The sequence below is a fragment of the Microtus oregoni genome, unplaced genomic scaffold (genome assembly GCF_018167655.1).
Source record: "Microtus oregoni isolate MIOR12 unplaced genomic scaffold, Mior012 000043F_ref0000047, whole genome shotgun sequence".
Lineage (NCBI taxonomy): Eukaryota > Metazoa > Chordata > Mammalia > Rodentia > Cricetidae > Microtus > Microtus oregoni.
The window spans coordinates 12,407,578-12,430,590 of NW_024543210.1; the positions used below are offsets into that span (position 1 = coordinate 12,407,578).

The window sequence follows — 23,013 nt, forward strand, 5'->3', positions numbered from 1 at the left end:
TTTTGAGACAGAGTTTCTCTGTGTAGCCCTGGCTGTCCTGAGAACTCTCTCCATAGACCAGGTTTAGCTTGAACTCAGAGATCCACTTGCCTCTGCTGGGATTCCAAGTGTGCGCCCCGCCTCCCGGCCAGTAAAGCATTTCCTATCTGCCTTGTTTTCACTTTGTTATTAAACATCACTTTCATAGTTATATACTATTTCAGCTGATGTCTTCCTATTGGGGCTAACTTGGCAACTTCCTCCAGGCAGCTTTTCCCTTGCTTTACACAATATTTCCTAGGGGCGAATTCCCAGAAGTGGGGATATTTTACCATTCACTTTACCATGTCTTGGGGCTATCAGCCAACACTCGCACTTTAAACATCTGCAGCTCAAGCAGGAGACAAGGCGTTGCTCTTCCTCTTGACAAATTGTTGCAAAATTATTTTCAAAGTGAACATAGTGTCTTGCATGCTTATTTTACATTTTAAAATTATTAAAGGAATTGACATTTCCCCCATATTTGCTTAGTTGTTGTTGTTATTTTAAAGACTAATGTCAGACCAGTGTGATAGCTCAATGGGGAAAGGCACTTTCTGGCAAGCCAGAAGTCCCGAGTTCAATTCCCGGACTCATATGCTAGGAAAGAGTCACCTCCTACAAACTGCCCTGTCCTCTACACACTAGCTCTGCAGTACCTGCAGCCCTCTCTACACAGTGGGTGAGGATGTGTTGCTGAGAGATGATTTACACACTGCATACAATGTGTCCATCCATTCGAATTGGATGATTCTGTGTGACTTTTGTTTTTATCTGTTAATGTATATGAGATAAGATAGCACCCGAACTCATCATCCTGTTGCTTCAGCTCCTGAAGTAGCTGGGATTGCAGACACAATAATGCCTTCAATATTTTTGATTGTATTCAGAGCTGTGTGAGCATCTCCAGAATTTAGTCCCAGGGTATCTTCATCAATCTCAAAGGAAGCCTCGTACCTGCCAGCAGTCACTCCTCATTTATCTATTCTAACGGCACTGAGCTCTTGCTAAGCCTCCTGCTTCCATAAATGTGCATGTTCTGAACATTTCGGATGAAGTCATATAATGTGCGGTCTACAGTGACGGGCTTCTTTGACTTAGCATAATGTTCTCCAGATCTGTTTGTGTTGCAGCATGCATTGGTTCTTTTTATTGCTGTGTAATCTTTTATTGTATTTTGTTTTAATGACTTTGTTTTTGTTTTAATTATGTGTCTTTGTGGCTGTGTGTGGATTCATACATGGAAGTGCATTGTGTATGGAGGCCAGAAAAGAGTATAGATCTCTTGGAACTGAAGTTGTAGGCAAGTTGTTAGCTCCCAGCCGTGGGTTCTGGGAAGCAAACTTGGGTTTTTGCAAGAGCAGTACATACTCTGAGCTGCTGAGTTTTATTATGGTTAAAACTTTAATGCTGGAGTGACCCCATCAAGGACTTCAGAAGTTTTCCACACTTCCATATTTCAAAAGAATGTACTTACAAATCAAGATTAGGGTTCAGTTTCATATAGTGAATACGATTAAATTTTTTGTTGCAAATTTTAATGCCTCTTCGTGGTGGTTTGAATGAGAACGACTCTCATACTTGGTCACCAGGGGAGTGACACTATTTGAAAGTATTAGGAGCTATGGAGGAAGTTTGCTACTGGGGGTGGATGTTGGGTTTCAAGAAGCCCATTCCAAGCCTGGTGGTTCCCCTTTCCTGCTGCCTGCCTGTGGATCCGGTTGTAAAACTCTCAGCTACTTCTCCAGCACCATGCCTGCTTGCATGCCCACGCACCTGGCCACCATGCACCTCATCCCACGTCCAGCCTGGATTATAATGGACTCTGAAACTGTAAGCCAGCCCCAGCCCCAGTCAAATGCTTTCCTTTGTAAGAGTTGCTGTGGTCATGGTTCTCTTCACAGCAGTGGAGCACTGACTAAGGTAGGGATTGGTACTGGGGCGGAGTTGCTGTGGCAGGTCCCACCATGCTCTTTGTTGGCCAAATGTTGACGCTGGAACCTTGTACTAGGAAAGCAGTTGAGTGCTTTAAGTGGTGCTTCCTAGGAGTGTGGAAGACAGTGGTGCTGAGAGAGTGTAGATTTTGATGGCTTGCCTTGAGAGGTTTCAGAGGAGAATATTAATAAGTGGCTGAGAGACCATTCTTGTGATATATTGGTGATAATGTGGCAGCTTTCTGCCCTTGTCCAAAAAAAAAAAAATCTGCCAGTGGTTAAAGTGAAGAAAGTTTAGATCAGGAGCCTTGGCAGAGGAGATTTCAAGGCAGCTACTCTTGACTCTGCCGTATGGTTATTGTGCTCAGTCTTATTCAGACCTGTAAGGAAAAGGAACATGCTGAGCAAGGAAAAAATTTTAAATGTCCAGTTTGAGGAGAAAAGGAGAACCAGGAAGTGTAATGGAGCTAAGCCCAGCACTCAAGGAGATGAAAGTTTAAAGAAAAGCCTGATGCTGGGTGGAATAGAAGGAGTGGTGCCCTCAGGGCAAGACCCCATCCAGCTGTGCTTTCACATTGTAAAAGGGAATTAAAGAAAACCTTAAACCAGTGGTTCTTAACCTATAGGCCGCAACCCATTTAGAGGTTGGATGACCCTTTCACAGGGGTCATCTAAGACCATCAGAAAACACAGAGATTTACATTGTGATCCATAATAGTATCAAAATTACAGTTATGTAATAGCAACAAAAATAATTTCATAATTTGGGATCACCACAACAGTAGGAACTGCACTAAAGCGTCTCAGTGTTAGGAAGGTTGAGAATCACTGGCTTAAGCAGTAGGGGAAAACCAACAGAAGGCTGACTTAGACGCAACTGAAAGAAGGGGCCTGTTGCAGCCCCAGAAGGTGCAGAATTTGGTGGCTTTGGCTTCATGGTGCCCACATTTGGCAGTTTGGCACCAGGATGCCTTAATGGAGAAGCTGCAGAACACATCCCTAGGAACCTCGCCACCTCAAGAGGATCAGGCTCTCAGCCAGCACGAGGAGCGCTTTGGTGTGGGAAGACCACTTTGAAGCCAGAGAATAATGTTGGGCCAGCGTGAAGTCAAGATCAGCTTCAGGAGGAGCTGACACCCGAGTGCACTCTGCACCACAGCACAGGCATCCAGTATGTCACAAAATGAACTTACATTAGTAGTTTATTGTAAGTAGTCAGAACATGTACAAGGTAGATTAGGCCAAGCTGTGATGGCCATTAGGTGTATTAAATGCTCTTGTAACTTATGATATATTTGTCACCATTAACCTCTTGGAAGCTGAGGAGTTTCTCTAGGAAGGATTATAGCCATGACTAAGAGATGTACAGTTCAGGAAGCATGTTGACATAAAGAAACTGTTTCAAAAGATTCAAAGAAAGCATTTGGTAAAACCCAACATCTTTTCGTGGTTAATGGAAGAGACAGCCAACAGTCTAGAGATGGGTGGGAACTTACTCAGCCTGGGAATAGGGTATATTCCCCCAAGATCTGAAACAAGAAAATTAGTTTTTTAATTACTTCATTTGATATGTTACTAGGAATTCTTCCCTGTGTTTAGGCCAGCAAAAGCAATAAAAGACATCTAGACTGGAAATTCCTTGCCAGATATGCGATTGTATAAACGTAAAATCCACACGCACAAATCTGTCAAAACTAATAAACAAATTCAACAGAGTTATGGAATATAAAGACTAGAAGACAAAGTCATGTGTTTCTGTACACTAACAAGGAATGGTTATAAAGTTAAAATTAGAGCATGTCTACTAACATCAAAAGACTAAAATTCATAGGAATTCATGTAGCAAAAAGTGTTAAATAGAAAAGGACTTCTCAGCAATTGAAAAGATACATCATACTCATGAATTGAAGCTCTCAGTCCATTAACATGGTAACTTTCTGGAAACGAATCCGGTAACAATCAAAATATGATCCACTTTTTTGAAGAAGGTTCAGAAATTTATGTGAAATTTCAGGTAAGCCAGAACAGCCAAAACATGTCTTGAAGTCAGTGAATCACGTTGGAAGACCCGTACAACCTGACCTCTGAACTTTCTACAAAGCCATAGTCTTCATCACCAAAATCACACCAAACTAAACAAAGAAAAAGTAGGCATTCAACTATATCTTTATCTGTCTGTCTGTCTGTCTGTCTATCTATCTCTATCCATACATCTCTCTGTCAGGCATATTTACATAGCAATATGAAAATGGTGATATAATGAAACAGAATCTTAAATCTAAAAATAATAATATAATAAAAATAGATGAAAAGTCAAAATAGAAAACATGAATATACTAATCTCAACATCTGTGTCATGTGTCATTAGTTACTATATAAAGTTGAAATATGAAGGTAAAAGAATAATTGTCCCCCCTTTTCCCTTGTATGTATATAGTTTTTATACACACATACTAATGCACATATAGTATAGTAAATATAATAAACTTAGTATTTAACTTTAGGGGAACTTTTAATGAATTATGTGAACAAAATTCTGGGGCAGGAAATATAACTTGGTGGTGGAGTGCTTGCCTGGCATATATAAAAGCCAAGCTTGATCCCTTCTACTGGAAAAGAGATTTCTCCTCTCGTGACTACTTCAGTTAACTTCTGTCAAGTTATAACTAGCATTTATAAGATGGCTTCTTTTTGTAAAATGATTTTTGTCTCTGCTTAATATGTATGTGCACAGAGATATGTGCATTGCTACTCAGCAGATGTTGCGTGGGCTATTACTTTATGGTAGAATTGTAAGCCAGTTTTTAATTTCTTTGGACAATACTGAATTGCTTTTGCTTTTGAATAATATAGCATTTCAAAAGTAAAGGCCATTGTCAAAAGAACTTGAAGGGTAATTGGAAAGTTTCAGTGTTGGACCCTCAAATTTCAGAGTTGTTGCATGAGTCTGGAAACCAGAGGAAGACCTGGATCAGAAATTAAACTGGAGAGTTGGTCACATGCCAGTGAGTTTTGAAACTCATAGAAATAGATGCTGTTATCTCAAGATAGACATAAGAGAAGACAGGGAATGCCTAGGACATGACTCTGTACATCTCTGTGACCCTTGACTTGACACACTGGAGGAGGAGAAGCCTGCATTGGGGTGGAAGTGCCATCCCTGCAGGAAGAAACACTACAGAGGTGGGAAGGAGCCGGGGACTTTTGCTAAGGTGTAGTGTAGTGTAGACACAACCATCTGGATTTTGTTCTCCAGTGGTGGCGCGTTCTTTCCTTTGTACCCAAAGGGAAGTTCGTAGCTTAGAGAACCAGCAATTGCTTCGCTTTTCTTTGGAGAGTAAATTCAAAGCCTTTGGGAGCTGCTGACTTTCAGAAAACGTGAGCAGCATGTCTGCAGAGCACCTGTGTGGTTTTTAAGTGCACTGTGAGTCTGGGCCTCTCTGAGACATGCTTTGTTCGCTGATGTGTGTTTACAGTTCACTCTGAACTTAGCTCGCAAGTCTTTTATCTGATGAGTTGGCAGCCTTTTCTGTTCTGTTTTTTCAGAGCTAAAGATTTAAATCTTTTCAACCTGGTTATCCACGGCACAAGGTGTCCGTGGCACAAAAGGCCATGCTCAGGAGGAAAAGGAGTGAGCGTTTTTTCTTCAGCTCTTTCTTTGAGGATAGATGAGTGCCACTCACCCTCCCAGCCTGAGCCTACAACCTGGGGAGTTTGTCTTTTGCCGAATTCCACACTTAGTGTCAACTCTGTCACTTGCTGGCTCTCGGTGGAGGAGTGTGACTGCCTGCCTGACCAGAGCCATTGGTAGATAGTGACTTTCTGCTCTTTGCTGAGACCCGATTCTGCTTGACTCAGCCTCCCTGGTAACATGTTGGCATTTAGCAGAGACTCCCTGTTTGATGATTCTGTTGACCCCATGCTCTGAGCTCTCCCAGCCAGCCTTCTGCAGGGCTGCCCGATGCCCCCATGCCAGACATCATCCTCTGCTACTCATGCTGCTCTTGGACACTGCATCTGTCTTTGTCAGATGAAGTTGGCTGTTCAAGTCTTCCATTGTGTTTGGAGCTAGGGTTTGAAGGAAGGTGGCATTGATCTGTATTTGATTAGTTTTCCAATTCTCTCCCCTTCTAGGTAATACTAACTAATATTCAGAACAGAAGCCCTAAGCCTGGCCCTGCTCCCCACGATCAAGAACTAGGTTTTTTCCTAGAAACAGGACTTCAGAGAGCCCATGTCCTCTATTTCAAAAATGGGTAAGCTTTCTTTTTGTTGTCGTGTTTTTAAATCCACTTCCTAAGAATATATGCTGTCTCTGGCTCAGTTGTTAGAACAGGTGATTTTAAATATGAATTACAGAACTGGGGAGATGCTCAGCAGGTAAAGTGCTTGCCCCACAGGCATGAGTACCCAGATCTACACATAAAACCAGGCAGTGCCAGTAATCCCAGTTCTGGGGAGTGGAGGTGGATCCCAGGGACCAGCTGGCCAGCCAGTCTAGCCTCAATAGTAAGCTCCAAATTCGCTAATAGTCAGTGTCTCAGAAAACAAGGTAGAGTGCAACAGATGCATGCTCACACACACACACACATGCACGCACACACACGCGTGCTCACACACACGCACACACACACGCGTGCTCACACACATGCACGCACACACACGCATGCTCACACACACGCACGCACACACACAGTCTCACACACATGCATGCACACACACGCATGCTCACACACATGCACGCACACACACAGTCTCACACACATGCGTGCTCACACACACATGCACGTACACACACAGGCTCACACACATGCACGCACACACACACAGTCTCACATGCACGCACACACACGCATGCTCACACACACACGCACACACACACAGGTTCACACACATGCACACGCACACAGGCTCACACACATGCATGCACACACGCATGCTCACACACATGCACGCACACACACGCGTGCTCACACACGCACGCACACACACGCAGGCTCACACACACGCGTGCTCACACGCACGCACACACACGCGTGCTCACACACATGCACGCACACACACGCGTGCTCACACACGCACACACACGCAGGCTCACACACACGCGTGCTCACACACACGCACGCACACACACGCATGCTCACACACGTGCATGCACACACACACGCACGCACACACGTACACTATGTGCTATAGTTGGATTGTTTTATAACAACGATGAGCATTGGTTCTTTCTGTGTCTTCTCCATCTGACTCTCCTGACTTCCTGTGAGGTTTGGGGGTAGGAGAGGAGACAGGGGGACCCTTGGGTGAGTATGAATTCCCAGTAGGGAGCTCCAAGGCTGGACTTGTGACTCTGGTGGAGCCATGTCTCGGATGCCCCTCCTCCTCCACATGAATGGCGCTTCCTCTCCACTTCGTCTAAGGAGACTCCAACACACAGAATCCCTTTCAATAGTTTAACGGTTCAGAAAAGTGGATTTTCCCCTCCCAAGAGCTTTCTGCACACGTGTGTGATGGCCAGGACTTTTCTCCCCAGACTGCCTTTGAGAAGCTTAGAAGGGTCACAGAATGTGGACGGAAAGGATGGCTCTAATGCATTGACGTCTGTTTTCCTTCTGTGTTGTTCTTGTGAGAAACGTGCTGATTCTGTTGCCATCTCTTCAGTTGTCCTTGTTTTGACATTGTGCTGCAGGATAGATGTGCATGAAGACCCACAGTAGGTATCTGGTTTCTCCCTCGGCTTTGCATGGGAGGCCTAGAGGCCCGTCCCCTTCCTCTGGGAGCAGTAGTCCAGTAGCGCTTTGAATGACAGAGGAGACACAAGTCCCAGTCTCTGACACAGTGAACGTTGGAGCCCTCCCCCCACCATCTTCATTTTCAAGATCTTTAAACCTTGAGGTGTAGCTCTCAGAAAGGGTCTGCCTGGAAGCTCACTGCTGTGTGTACCCATTTTTGTATTGTTGAAAGTAAATCGGTAGTTTCCAAATTGTATTAAACTCTTTGAGAAGGAAGGCCCTCTTTGCTCCAGAGTTCACTGTTTCTGCTCAGCATGGCCTGCCAAAGACCACAGCCAACATGCCAAGATGTGGGTAGCTTGGTACCTTTGGCATGAAGAGGCTTCAGATCCGATCTCATCAGCCACTGACTGAGATCGCCTGAGCAATGAGGCATGTCCCTTAGTTTGTTCTCTCTGCTTCTGCCAATGGAGGGCGAGGGAGGGCACAGGGAATGTTCTTCTAGTCGTCTGTTGAGTCCCCTTTTCACGAAGAATCCCCAATCCTTGCCTTCTCTAATCTGTGGGATATATTGACATGGTTCCACTGGGGATCCCAGGGGCCAAGTCAATACCTTCTACATTGTAGAATCTACAGGAAGTCCTTCTGTAAGATTGCCCATGTAGACTGGACAGCTCATTTTGAAGCCTATTTGTGGGAGGTGGGTGGGAATCAGGACTGTTAGGCTCTGACCTCATCCCCAGAATGCTGGCTACCCAATGCATACAACTAAAGTGTATTAATGAAAGGTTTGCACGGTTACATTCTGTGGATTACATCCTGATTCATTTCCAACACATAAATTCGAGGAAGTGCCTTGATGCGGCCGTCTGGGCCCGCTTACCTTTGAAGCCTTTCTTCTTCTTTTCTAATGCTTTCGTATTCTCTGTGCTCTGCAGAGCAGGTACTCTGAGGGCTCCTCCCATCTGCAGTGTTCAAAGGCTGTACTTGGCCACACTTGAGAGCTACTAAGTATGTGGAGGTGGGAGTCCCTGTTGAAACCTCAGAGTGATTTTGAATGTTTGCACTGGTGGGTTCTTGGGGCCTTAGGGTCAGCTGACCCTGGACATTGAGCCCATGGAAGAGCTGCTGTCCTATGCTCTAGGCCCCAGCAGTTCTGTCTTCTGGTGTGTACTGCTGTTCGTCACCTCTCCTTATTTCTCTTTCTTCACTTTTCCCTGTACGGGTGAGCGGAGTGATCTTTCAGTGGTAGGAAAATGCAGTGTAGATGACTTTTGTCTTAGGTAGAAATAGATAAACATCTTAGAAATTTACTCAGATCCACACTTAGCATCTGGGTTGTTTTTATGTACTCACTGAGTTATGGGGATGAATCTTACCTTTTATAATTTTCCATCGTTCCAGGAGTAACTACCAAACTAGTGTCCTTGAGCATCTTCCTGGGAACTTGGTCCTGCTGTTGTCTAAGCTGACCAACTGCCTTGACTTTGTATTCCACTGGTCCTCTTGCCACTGTCCTAGTCTCCGTGTCCTTGTGAACCTCTCCCTCTCCCCCACCCCTTCTGGTTGTGCTTCCCTTTCCCTCCCTTTCTTCCCCTGTTACTGACTAGGCCTCCAGCACTCCCAGCCTTCCTGTTCCAGGAGTCCTTGGATATAGCTGGATGTGGAATGAACTCACCCACCCTTCATATGTATTTCTCTGATCGCCCTGGCTAGCAGCCTATTAAGAATGAAAACATTGCTGGGTCACGGTGGTGGCTCAGGCCTTTGATCTCAGGGAGGCAAAGGTAACAGATCTCTGAGTTCAAGGTAAACCGGTCTAGAGTGAGTTCTAAGACAGCCAGAATTACATAGGAAACCTTGTCTCAAAAAACAAAAACAAAGAAACAAAAACATTTTACCACCTGTGTTGGTGGTGTGTACCTGTAACCCAGCTTCTCAGAAGACTGCCACGGAAGGATTGCAAGTTCAAGGTCAGCCTGAGCAACAGTGCTATTCTGTCTGAAAATAAAAGGGTCTGAGCTGTCACTGGCAGTGGTATGTGCAGGAAACCTGGGTTCAACCCCACCAAAATAAGTTACCTGCCTGCCTGTCGGTTTGTCTATTTCAGCTGACTGACCAGCTAAAATTGTGACAATATTCGGGCGAAGTTGGTTGAGGTGGTGTCTCGGAGAGAAGCAGGCATCAGGTGGTCACTGGGCTCCATAGGCCAGGGTTTGGAGCTGGACGTAGGCAGGTCACTTCTCACTGACAGCACAGCCAGTGGCAGAGGATGGGCTCACCCATGCTACTTCCCTGCTTAGAGTCACCAGAGACGCTCGCTTCAGGCTATTCAACCCTCTGTTGTAAACCAGGCTAGCGGAGGACATTTCAGGTCATTTTGCTTTTATCAGCAGGGTACCTCCCCTGCTTCTGAACTGGTTTTAAGCAGGGAGGGTAAGCATTGGCTGACATGACAAGGCAAATGTCTCTCAATTGGGAGACAAGCCTCTTAGGTTGTGCCGTCAGTTAAGATGCATCACTTTCTTAATGGGAGTCCCTGAGTCAAAGAAAGCAGCGTGGACGGTGCAGATCTGGAGCTCCCCTGAGATGCTGCAGTGCAAGAGCTTTTGGAGTTCTGTTTTCGCAGAAACAGCAGACCACTAATCTCTGTTAAGCATCTCAGATAATCTTGTTGACTTTTGCAGAGTGTCTAGCTCAGCTCAGTGTAGCCTAGACAGAAGGCTTAAGACAGAGCATCAAGGCTAGTGGGTGGGGACAGGGAAAGAGTCAGATTTGGAAGCTTGCTTTTGAGTCCGTTCTGTTCTGATATGCACCTGAAGGCAGCATCTGCAAGGAAGGTAGACAGACACAGACTGAACTCAAGTCATAAAGCTTGAGTTTTATCATGTTGTTTTTAGCTAAATCCCAGCCAGTGGAATTAACAAGAACAGTGGGAGAGAAGCGTTGTCTGGGAGCCAGCTCGGGACCTGCAAGAAGTGGAAATAAGGCAAGGAGAGCTGGTGGAGGAGCCAGCAGGGAAGCTGTGGGGAGCTCTCTGTGAGAGCAGGGAAGCAGTCACCTGCTCAGTGTTACTGAGCACTGGGGAAAGGGGCAAAGGTGAGCACTGGTTCAGAGAACAGAAGACGCTTTCTGTCACCTTGAGGACTAGGTAGGGGCCAGAGAGGAACCTGGACTGGAGAAAGCCAGGAAAGAGGAAGTGACCTCATGTAGTCAACCACCTCAGAAAGCGTTTTCCCGCAACTCTTGCTTTCTCCAGAATTCCTGCCCGTAGAAATCCTGCTGGCAGGATGGATAGTAGAAAGATGGCGGGAGACCAGATGCCGGGTGGATGGTCGCTTTCCTGTTCCATGATGAACACCATGGCCTAGAGAACTTAGAGAAGAAGGGTTCCAGAGGGAGAGTTCCTACTGTAAGGGGAGGCCTGGCAGCAGCTGGCTGGAGCAGGAAGCTGAGCCATCACGCCTTTACCCCTAGACACCAAGCAGAGGTGAGGTGGAAGAGGCATGAGCCCAACTCAGTGGCATGCTTCCTCCAACAAGGCTTCACTTCCAAAGAGGTACCGTTTAGTTTTCAGGCATCTGCTGAGGCCACACTGGGTGGTACCAAGTGTGGTCTGGTACCAAACACTGCTTCTGTGAGCAGGTCACGGTCACTTGCTGCTCTGTGGAGCCTGCACATTTCCAGAGCTTCATGTAGCTGACTGGTGGCAAAACTGAGACCTGCCCTTCTGCCCTAACACTGGGCACAGCTCTCTCCCCACTCAGACTATGATATCCATCCCAAGTAGGTGTCCTATTCTCTGAGAGCATTGACTTTTTGCACTGAAATTTGGATTTTTAAAGCACCTTAGATGGAACTATTTATGTAATTAAAAAGAACCAATCAAATTCTGTTTTATTTAAATGTGGGTTAGGGTCTCCTCCATCCCTTAATGCTGTCAAGACTTGATTATGGAACAAAAGAGCCCTTATCAATCTTGATTATGAAACTCAAAATCCACTGTGATGAATCACTATATTCTCTGTGGTGAAATAAGGTCATAGGTACTTACTCTCTATTCTTCACAAACACTTAGACTTAACTGCAGGTGTGGCAGAATCTTGTTTCTCCAGAAGCTTTCTCAGTGCTGAGGAGTCATGCTGGTCTGTCCGCTACTGCAGAAGGATGGGGTGGGTCGCCATAGGCTTCCGAAGTAGGGAGGTGTTGAACTAACTGGCGGTTTAATTGAACCTCCTAGAGGCCCTTCCCAGAGTGAGTGGGTTTGCCCAGGTATACACTGCCTCCTGCCTGCCATTAAACAGAACTAGAAGTTCCTGAAAAGCGAACTGCTGTAGGGTTTGTGTAGGTGTTTTCAGTTTTAGTAGGGTCCTGGTGTGTGTGTGTGTGCATGCCTCATCTGCTTGTTCATTCACTTAGCTGTTAACCTGTCAGATCATTGTATGTTAAGAACTAGGGTCCAGATAGCAAATGGTCCCTGTGGAATTTTCGTTCCATCAGGAAAATAAATTATTACAAATGGACTAAGCCTTTTAAGAAAGGGGGGAAAGAAACAATACTATTTTTTCTTTCTTTTCTTCTTGTAGATTTTCCTTTAGAAGAAAATCATATAATGTAGTGCCTTAAAATCAGAGGTAACTTGATGTTTGGGGACCACTTACTAATAACTCTTAATGGAACTGGAGGTCGATTGCCCTGGAGAGCCCTCATGTCCCAGTGATAGTGCAGACCAGTTCTGGACTGTGCTGGGGATGTGAGGAAACGATGCCAGGAGCACATGGCGTAGGTGGGAGTGTCACTCACCGCCACTGAATTTCAGATTGTTGTGGCAGTCACCTGCCAGCCTAGTGCTGACCAGCGCCTGCCCTGAGCTCTGGGATAAGGTGGTAAGCAGCTAGCTATGCCCCTTGCTTTCAGAGAGGAATTCCATCATCATGCCTTAAAATAGCCACAATACTGAGCCATGTTCAGATGGACTTGCCCTAGATTTGTTGGTCTGGGGGAGTTTGTTTTCCTTTTCTGAGCAAATGAGAGGCCCGAAATGGGCAGTGACTAGTCGCTAATGAGGTAGGGCAAAGGCATGAGTGACAAGTCCTCGGGGGCATGTCCAACCAGGCCAGCCTGCTTTGTCTGCTTTCTTCCCCTCGCCAGCCAGCTTTTGTCTAATCGGCAACAAATTCGCTCTGAACAGCGCCTCCCAGCGGCTCTGACAGACACTGACCTATCAGAATGAACAGCGCCTCCCAGCAGCTCTGACAGACACTGACCTATCAGAATGAACAGCGCCTCCCAGGGGCTCTGACAGACACTGACCTATCAGAATGAACAGCGCCTCCCAGGGGCTCTGACAGACACTGACCTATCAGAATGAACAGCGCCTCCCAGCGGCTCTGACAGACATTGACCTATCAGGATGAACAGTGCCTCCCAGCAGCTCTGACAGACATTGACCTATCAGGATGGTGCAGAGCTCACTTGTCCTGTCCTAGTTAGCTTCAGCTGTGAGCGTGACGCCACCTGAGTCATCTGAGGGAGTCTCAACTGAGAGATGGCCTGGGCCATGTGGACCTATACCATGTCCTGACAGATGTGGGGGAGCTCTGGAGCCACCATCCCTAGACAGGAAGGTCTGGACCATATAAGGAAGTTAGCTGAGCAGAGCCTGGGTGTCAGCCAGCAAGGAGCGTTCCTTCACAGAGTCTTGAGTTCCTGCTCCAGTTCCTACCCTGACTTTCCTCAGTGATTAGTTGTGACCTGGAAGTGTAAGCCAAATAAATTGTTTTCAACCCAAGTTGCTTTTGGTCAGAGTGTTTTATCACAGCAACCCAAAGAAAACTAGAAGAGGACCCATCAGTCCAGATGCCTGCACAAGAGTCCAGAGACCAGCGTCAGGATGTATTTCCCTGCGAATGTTCTTTCACTAGGCCTCGGCTGTCCAGAGCTGCTTTCTGTCCCTCTTCTGTCAGGCTCAGGGGTGTGAGTGAGGCTCACACTGAGGAAGTGTGCTTCTGCCTGGCCTGGGATTTCAGAGCCTTCAGTAGCGCCTGCTGAGTGTAAATGGTACCCAAAGCCACTATATCCACCAGGTTTCTGCAAGTCCTCCTGGTCCAGATGTAAGTTACTAATCAGGGGTCATTACTACAGTATGCAATGTCGTCTGGTAACATGAATGGTATCTTTCCTTTATTAGGTGTCCAGGGGAAGACAATTGAAAGTTGACCCAAGCAGCAGAAGGAGTTTGTTAGTTCTTTGTCCAGGTTGTTCTTTGTTTTGTTTTTTGGTTTGTTTGTTTACTTGCTTGTGTCTGCCTCCATTTATTAAGGGATACTACTTGGGCAGGAACTTTTCACTGTTTTGTTTGGTGACAGATCTGCTCCTTCAACAGTGCCTGGCTTTGGACTGGGTTAGCTATGGCTTGTGGCTTCCTATCTCATTATTGTATATCTTCCTTAGAAGTAGTTCGTTCAATGTGTCCTTGTCAGCAGAGACGCTGAATGCTGTGCTGAGAGGAGCAGAGAAAGAAAAGGTGGCCTGGACCGGCTTCCTGGAGCCTGGGCTTCTGCTCTCACCTCTTACCTGTGGACAGCCAGGTGTGCTGAGGCCGCTGGGTGGTCCCCTAAGCAGTTCACTTTGTTGAAGGAGGATGGAACGGGTTGAGTATCTGTATCAGTTACCTTTCTGCTGCAGTGATAAAGCCCATGACAAGAATAGCTTAAGGAAGTGATGGAGGAAGGTCATTGGCTAATAAAGGAACTGCCTTGGCCCATTTTATTGGTTAGAAGATAGGTGGGAAGTGTAGACAGGACAGAACGCTGGGAGGAAGAGGAAGTGAGGTCAGACTCGACAGCTCTCCTCTTGGGAGCAGATGCCTGAGAGAGACGCCATGCCCCGCTCCCAGCATGAAGCTCCAACCCAGGATGGACTAGGCTAGAATCTCCCCGGTAAGCGCACCTAGGGGTGCTACACACAGATGATTAGAAATGGGCTAAATTAATATGTGAGAATTAGCCTAGAAGAGAATGGGCCAAGCAGTGTTTAAATGAATACAGTTTGTGTGTTATTTCAGGCATAAGCTAGCCGAGCAGGCAGCCTGGGTGCTGGGAACGCAGCCCCGCCGCCCTTATTACTACAAGGAAGAGTTGATTTCGGCCTTCTGTTCCAGAGGGCTAGAGTCCAGAATCCTGAGGAAGCAAGAACACACATCTCAACCACACACAGGAAGCAGAGAGTGCAGGCAGGAAGTCAGACAATGCTATAAATCCTCAAAGCCCACCTGTAGTGACATATTCCCTCAGGTATTGCTCTGCCTCCTAAAGGTTCTGTAATTTCCCAGATAGTGCCACTGGGGATCAAGTGCTCAAATACGTGAGTCTATAGGGGACATTTCCCTGCAAGCTGCCACAGTATCGGAGTTTCTTTGACTCCAGCAAGATGGAATCTATTCTGGTATCTTTTGCTCTCTTCCCTACCTCTGAGGTTGGAGGATGTCTGTGATAATACTGCATTATTGTAATGCCTTAGGCAGGCTCTGATGGCATCTACTCTTTCTGGACTGTGCAGACTTCTTCAGTTGGGAAAGAATTGCCATGGCTCTAGTGCCTGAGGACATTTGCTCCCACATTTTCCAAGACCCTAATTTTTTGAAGCCTTTAAGCATGTAGTTGAAACCTTATGGGGTGAAGTTGTATACAGAGACTCATGAGACTCAAGAGTGGCCTTTGTAGGCATGTCTCAAGAGTAGACCATTGAAATGACACAGGTGTACTGGAAAGAGGAGTTCACGTCCTGTCTGGGCAAAAGGAAGCCAGTTATTGCCCTTGGAGCCCGCCAGAGTGTGGGGAGCAGTCCTGGCAATTTAGAGATGTACGCAGAGTGGCCATGGCTACTCCGGTGAACCTCACGAGCCTGCTGCCTTCCCTAGCTCAGGTGTCAAGTACATTAACATTTTACAGGGAGAGGGGCAGAGGCCCCACTCCTCTCCAGGGATAGTTCCTTTTCCCCCTCCATTGCCATTTTCCTCTTCATTCTTGTTTTGCAGAAATATTTTTAGCCAACACTTAAAACTATAGAAGGAAAGGCCAAGCTAACCCTCAGAAAATGGCTGCAACATACTGAGATAATTTATGACTTTTCTTAGGCTTTACTAGAAATTTTTATTTAAAAAGAGGAGGGATTGTCTATTGTCTTACAGGCCCCTTGCATTTTTCTTGATAGGACAGTGTCAGCTCTAGCTCTGTCCACCAAGAAGGAAGCCTGTGTCTCTGTTCTCCAGGCAAAACCCTGCTTCTAATGAGAAGATTTGAAGACTAATGAATTAGTGTTTTCAATTGACATTTGGTATTTCCACCTTCCCCTCTATTTTAGGTTTGTGTCTTCAGTTGTTATGCAGAGTTCTTTCGGTGGTAATTCTCTGAGTTGGCGTGAACACACTGTACCTTTCTTCTCCATCTTTTTCCTTCTACCTCCTTTTGGCAGCATTTGTATCCTCGCTGTCTCTGAGCTGGCTGGTTGATGGGCCCTAGTAGCTGGTTCCTTTGAATCTTGAAATGACTTCACTGACTACAATCTCCAGTCCTACTCCTAGCCCCAGGCAACTGCAGGGGCTCTGTCTCTAAGGCTTTTCTTTTAGTAGAAATTTTATGTAAATACAGCGTATGTAGTCTGGTGCTTCTCACTTCTTTCAATATGAAAGTTAATGCATCAGAATGGCATTCTTCTGTGTGTGCGTGTGTGCATGCACGCCCGTGTATTCGTTTGTGCTTGCCTGTGTGTACAAGTTGATGTGTTCGCTTGTATGAATGGATATGTATGTGTATGTGTGTGTGCATTCAAATGGAAGTAAGAGGGCACCTTTGAGTATCATTCCTTAGGAGCCTTTCCTCAGGAGGTCTCTCAATGGCCTGGAACTTTGCTGTGTAGGCGAGGCTACCTGGCCTGCAAGCTGTCCTGTCTTTTTGTCCCATCTTACCTTTGCTGGATTATAGGTGAATGCCACTGTGTCCGTCTTGTTGCATGGCTTGGAGGGACCTGAGCAAACACTTGTAAAGCAAGCACTTTACTGACCGAGCCATATTCCGGTCCTCGGATGCAAGTTGTCCTTCCAATGTATCGTTAGCTACGTGTTACTGACCCATTCACCATCTGATGGACAGTCAGACTGTTGTCGTTTATGGGCCCCTATAGAAAATGACACTATGAGCATTCGTGTATAAACCTTGGGGAATGCTTCATTCCTTTGTGTGCATTCACAGGTAAGGAATTGGTTAAGTTTGTTTAGTTTCTTAGGCAATCAATCAACTCTTTCCAAAGTGGCAATTTCATTTTAAATTTACACCAGCAATTAACTAGCGTTCCAGCTTTCTTTCATTCTCTTTAACATTAGATTCTGTCAGCTTTTTTAATTAGAGCCACTGTAATAAAATTGTCGTATCATTCCTTTTAATGTGTGTTTACTAAAGAGTAACGATACCAGCAGCTTTCACGAGGTTATTAGCAATCCCTTTGTCTTCTGCAGTGCAGTATCTGTTCAGAGGGGAAGTATCTACTGAGACTTTTGCTCTGTTTTCCATTGGGTTTTCTTATTGAGAGGTAAGAATTCTTTACACATTCTGGATATCAGATAGACATCTTGTGAGTGTTTTCTGTGAATCTCTGGATCAATTTGGGCTTCATTATGTGCACACGAAAACCTAAAGTTTACAACAACAGATGCTTCCACCCCGTGGCTCTCCGTTTAGAATGGCTTTCATTTCTCTAAAAAAAAAAAATGTTTTGCTGGGTGGTGGTGGCGCACACCTTTAATCCCAGCACTCAGGAGGCAGAGGCAGGCGGATCTCTGTGAGTTCGAGGCCAGCCTGGTCTACAGAGCTAGTTCCAGGACAGGCTCTAAAGCTACAGAGAAACCTGTCTCAAAAAAACAAAAGAAAAAAAAATGTTTTCTAGAAAGTTAGATACTGTGACCCTGGAAAGGTAGAGACAAGAGGATCCCTGGGACTTAACTGGCCAGTCAGTCTGTCCAGTCAAGTCATTGTGTTCAAGTTTATCTAAAAATAAAGTAGAGGAGTAGAGAGGTGGCGCGGTGGTAAAGAGCTTGCTGCTCTTCCAGAGCAGCAGGGTTCAATTCCCAGCATCCATATCTGGCAACTCACAATTGCCTGCAACCCAACTTCAGGCAACCTGATGCCATCTTCTAGCCTCTACGGGCACAAGCACACGTGCAGCAACTTACTCACACATACACATAAATTAAAAATAATTTCAAATTAATTAATTAACCAATCAAAAAAATGAGAGAGCCATTGAACTAGACTCTGAACATTGGCCTCCGTCTTCCACATCTACTTGCATACATGTGCATGCGCACACATACACACACACACACACAAAAATAAAAATAAAAAATAATTTTTAAAGTATATTTTATAAGTAGCTGGGGAGATAGATAGCTTCATTTATAATGTACCTGCAAGGAGTTTGAGGCCAGTGCCCATATTTAAAGGCCAGGCCTGGTGGTCTGTGCTTGTAATCTAGGGAGATGGAAACAGGACAGTCCCTGGAGTGTGCTCTACAGCCAACCTGGCTGAATCTCCAAGCCTAGGGCACAATGGAAAGCCCTGTCTCAAAAGTGTTAAGTGGTGTCAGCTTCTGAGGAGCTCACATCCTTTGGCTTCCACATGTGTGCACACCAGCGCATGCACGCACAGCCCACCACTGCCGTTGATATTCTATAGTGCCCAGTGTACAGGGATTACTTGTTGTTGTTGTTGTTGTTTTTGAGACAATTTCTCATTGTAGCTTTGGAGCCTGTCCTGGAACTAGCTCTTATAGACTAGGCTGGCCTCGAACTCACAGGGATTCACTTGCCTCTGCCTCCCGAGTGCTGGGATTAAAGGCGTGCGCCATCACGGCCTGGTCAGGGTTGCTTTTTAAATCCCATAAATTTAGCTTGGTTTTTCAATTAAGTATTTAATCATAATGTATCTGATATAATTATTGAAATGATCGACTTTACGGTGACTCTTTTGTTATTTGTCTATGTGTCTCTGGGGGTTGTTCTTTGTTTTCTGTTGTTGTTTGTTTTTGTCTTACTGTGTTGACCACGATATGACTTGTGATTCTCTTGCCTCAGCCACCTGAGCAGGAGAACTACAGATGTGCTCCTCTATGGATTATAGTGTGCATGTTTATTATCACAATATTTCTCTTATATTAGTTACATTTTTATTCCCCTGGTATGCGTATGGTCAGAGGACAACTTACAAGAGTTGGTTCTCTTCTGTCAATCATGTGGGGTCCCAGATAACAACTCAGGTTATCAGGCTTGGCAGCAAGTACCCTTACCTGCTAAATCATCTCACCAAGCATCTTCCACATTAGTGATGACTTAATTTACTCAACATAGTATCATTTTCTCCCTTTTAAAAAATTATTTTTTCAAAATTGATTTTATGGATGATTAGCAGAGCCCACGGAGGCCAGAAGAGGGTGTTGTGTCCTCTGAGACTGGAGTTACAGAAGATCATGAGCCACCATGTGGGTGCTGGGAATCAAACCTGGGTCCTCTGGAAGAGCTGCCACGGCTAACTGCTGAGCCTCTCCCTTCATCGTGACACTGTTAGTGTCTTTATGTCACAGACACAGCAATACGATATACTAGCTTCCCTTTGTGTCATCTTCTTAATGTAGAAGTTTTAGAGAGAGAGACAAGGAAGCGATGTAATCTTTTCTATTTACCCACACAGTGACATTTAGCTGCTGTTATTAGCTTATTCTGGGGATTCGTCTTACCATCTGCTGACATTTCCTTGTAGACTGAAGGGCTTCCTTAAGATTTCGGGTTGGCCAGGTCTGTACTTTACAGACTCTGTCACTTCCTGTTTTCCGAGAGTCCCTTTCCTTTGCTAGTTTCAGGGAGTTTTACTGGACACGGTGGGCAGTTTTTCTTTCAGCACCCTGGATACATCTCCCCGGGGCCTGATAAGAAGTCAGTTTACCTTCCTGCTCTCCCCTAGGTGGGGTAACTATTTGGGTGCTTTCCTGCCTCTCTTTTGGGTTTTGTATGTTGCTCTTCAGTTTTCTTTTGTCTCCATTCTGTATTGAGGAATTTCTGTTCACTTTTATTCTGTCATCTGAAAGCTCCTACTAAGCCTGCCTACAGTTCTACTTACTGTAGGGAATGCCTGTGTTTAGTCATTAGTTTATTTGTAGACAAGGCCTCATGTAGCTCAGGCTGACTTGAACTCAGGTCTCCCTTTTTCATCTCTTTAGTGTTTCCTACCAGCAAATGCACCATATCAGCTGTGTTTTAAAAGTCATTTTTATACATCCTTTGACCATATGACTGCTATGTAGAAGTCTTCATGTTGGCCAATTTAGAATGAATTTCTCTGAGCATGGGTTATACTTTTCTATTCTTTGTATCTCTCATAGTGGATACAGTCAATGTACAAATGCACATAGTGCATGAATTTAAAATGCAAAGAGAATGTTGACATCATATGCAGAAAGTGGAGGTGACTTACAGACTCCCAGTAATTACAGTTAGTAGTGGTGTTCTTAGTCTGCATCTTTGTCATGCAAGTTAGAGTAAAGCAATTGGATAGTCGTGGATTCCCTGATCTTATTGTCCCTTCTATCCTTGAGAACTAGAATTCTTAGCATACAGATGTAACATAGAAATGGCCAAAGGAAAATCATGGTCATAAGTGTGAGTGATTGAATTGGAAACATCAGTATGAAGTCAAGAGGTATTTGTAAGGTATGGGTGGGAAGAGCTGGCCAAGGTGACTGACCCATTGGCACTGAGCATCCTTGTCTCCTAGACCATCATATCCCAGTAAAGAGAACTTTTATTCCATTCCACAGATATATTCTCTCCCATTGAGTCTTGTATATCTTTGCATGAGTCCAGACATCTAAGACGCTATTGAAGTCCTCTAAATCATGTGACAAGGACTTTGGCCAAATATGGAGTAATTAGAATTTCAGCAAGGCTAGAAGTTACAACAGAAATATATGTTTGAGTTCATAAACTCTCATTCAGGGAACTAAGTGAGTGTCTTAGCTGGGATTTCTGTTGCTGTGATAAGCAAGCGGCTTGGGAGGGGTGGGTTTGTCTGGTTTAGGCCCCTGCACAGCCCATCCTCACATGAAGGCAGGACAGGAACTCTAGGCTGCACCGGGAGGCAGGGGCTGGAGCAGAGCCATGCAGCAGCACTGCTCACTGGCTTGCTCTCTGCTTTCTTAGACACCTTTGGTCGTCACCTGTGGCTGTTAAAGATCTGTTTATTAGGGTAGGGTGAGCGGTAATAGTCTGTCCTGTCATATGCTTGCATGGTGATTACAAGGATTCCTGCCCTGTAATAAACCCCCAATGACAAGTTTGCTTTCTGTGGCTTTCTTTTGTACAGCATTTTATACAGGAGAAAGCTTAGAAAATAACCCGGGCGGGGGGGGGGGGGTCAGTTAAAAGTAGAACAGAGCAGAATCCAGAGAGGGCAGGAATAAGAGCAGGCGTCAAGGTCCCCTCAGCCTGCCTCGCTGCCTGTCTCAGCAGGTGGGTGGGTGGGAAGCCACGTGGAAGGATGGCTAGGGCATCTCAGTGATAGCAGGTGATGTGACCTGCGGTTCCTTGGTAGTGACATTATCTCAGGATATGTTCACTGGCAGCCAGAGGGTAGGCATCCAGCAGGCTCTGCTACTGTCCCAGCCTCTGGAGACCAAGCTGTGCCCAGAGGAGCAAGACTTGTGGGTTCTCTCAGAGGAGAGGGCGGCACAAGTGAGATCATGCCGCGGGCCTTTCCTACCATGTGCTGGGAAACCTGACCACCTTCTCCAGGACTGACTGCGAGCTCTGTCTAGGGAGAGCACTGTGTGGTGGAGAACATTCTCTAGAAGCTTGTCCTGGCAGTGGGCATACAGACTGCATCTCCACTATCCAGTCAGAGCAGCGTTGGGTTTGTCAGCTGACCCTGCCTTCTGAGCAGGGCCCTGAGCCTGAGACCATCCAGCCGAACTTCCCTCATCCTCCTAGCTCTAAGGTCTAGCCTGAATCCTTCTTCTTTCTCATCTCCTGCCTCCGGAGTGAGCTTGGCTTCGGGTTGTATAAATTAGCTGTGTTCTCCATTTTGTGGCTGGTCTGTCCGCATGACAGAGCTTTCTTTCTGCTTTCTAGCACTAGAACTATACTGAGCCTAGGTTCAATCCCAAGTCTTCTGGTCTTCTGTTTATTGGCTTGGTGGCCATGGACATTTTTTTCTATCTTCATGTGTAAAACTGTGCATGAGAAGAATTTGATACAGCATATAAAGGAAATCAGCTTTGATTTTGCAAGTTTATTATTAAACCAAACATCATAGTGCCTGCTTTTGGCTTTCAGCCAGTAAATGTTTATATGTGCAATAGAGGGCCAGCTGGTAGGTGGGGGAGTTGGCAAATGGTTGGGGGATGCGAGGATGATATGTTTTAAGAAGCAGGTCAGAGCTCTGGGTGCTTTCTCCTCCCCATCAGGCAGAGGCACTTGTTCCTTTTCTCAGGTGAGGGAAAGCAAGACAGCTAGTGAGCCATTCTTCCTTCTCCGTGGGTTTGTCTGGCATCCGGTTCTTTCCTCCAGGTCCATGTCTCCAGGTATCTCACATCCCATGCTCCCTTCCTTCCATCCCTTCTCATGACCACTCTCAACTTTGCCCTTTGCTCCCTCTTTCATTTCAGATTATTAGCCAGTCCCAGTCCAGCAAGTATCTGGGTCAGCTCCACAGGCCCTTTGCTGCCTCAAGGTTCTGCTTCCTTCTTTCCCCAAAGAGAGCACTGGGCATTTTACTCAACAATTCAATGTCGGAGTCCTTCCTTTCTGCTGGTTAGTAATCAGGTGCCTGTAGGCCGCTTGTGGGTAGCGTTGGGCTTAGGACTAAAGGCTGCCCTTCGGTTTCCACCACTTCCTATCCTGGGCCCTGTGTTACCCCCTCTGTTCAAATCCTTGGAGCCCTTAGGGACATGATTCTTTAAAGCCTACAAATGTTACGTTCTTCCAAATGCTCTCTTAGATTTCTTTTTTCATTTGTCTTAGCTCTGCAATATTGTGCTCTGTTCATTTGGATATGCAGCCCCTGGTTTCCACTCACGGAACTGAAGGACCCTGAACTCTGAGTGTGAGCACGTGTGGTTCACTCGGAAGGGCTTCTTTCCTTTCTGCTTGCCCGGCGGAGGCCCTGGGAGATCACCGAGCCATGAAGAGTGCCTGCCCTGTGACTCTGCTGCGCAGCACTGATGAGTGGTCAGGGCTGGAACATGAACATGTCTGCCTTCTTCACTATCATTGCCTTTTA

General features: G+C 45.8%; 1 protein-coding gene across 10 annotated transcripts in view; it reads left to right on the plus strand.

Moving 5' to 3' along the window:
• The window catches only part of Ttc7b (tetratricopeptide repeat domain 7B), a 216,358-nt gene that overhangs the window by 63,467 nt on the left and 129,878 nt on the right, over positions 1-23,013 (plus strand). For 7 of the 10 annotated variants that reach the window (XM_041633213.1, XM_041633216.1, XM_041633219.1 and 4 more), the window contains 2 exons: positions 6,087-6,208; positions 7,648-7,671. In XM_041633213.1, the coding sequence (XP_041489147.1) occupies positions 6,087-6,208; positions 7,648-7,671 (146 nt within the window). The remainder of the gene's footprint in view (positions 1-6,086; positions 6,209-7,647; positions 7,672-23,013) is intronic. The other 3 variants (XM_041633215.1, XM_041633218.1, XM_041633222.1) reach the window with 1 other exon arrangement.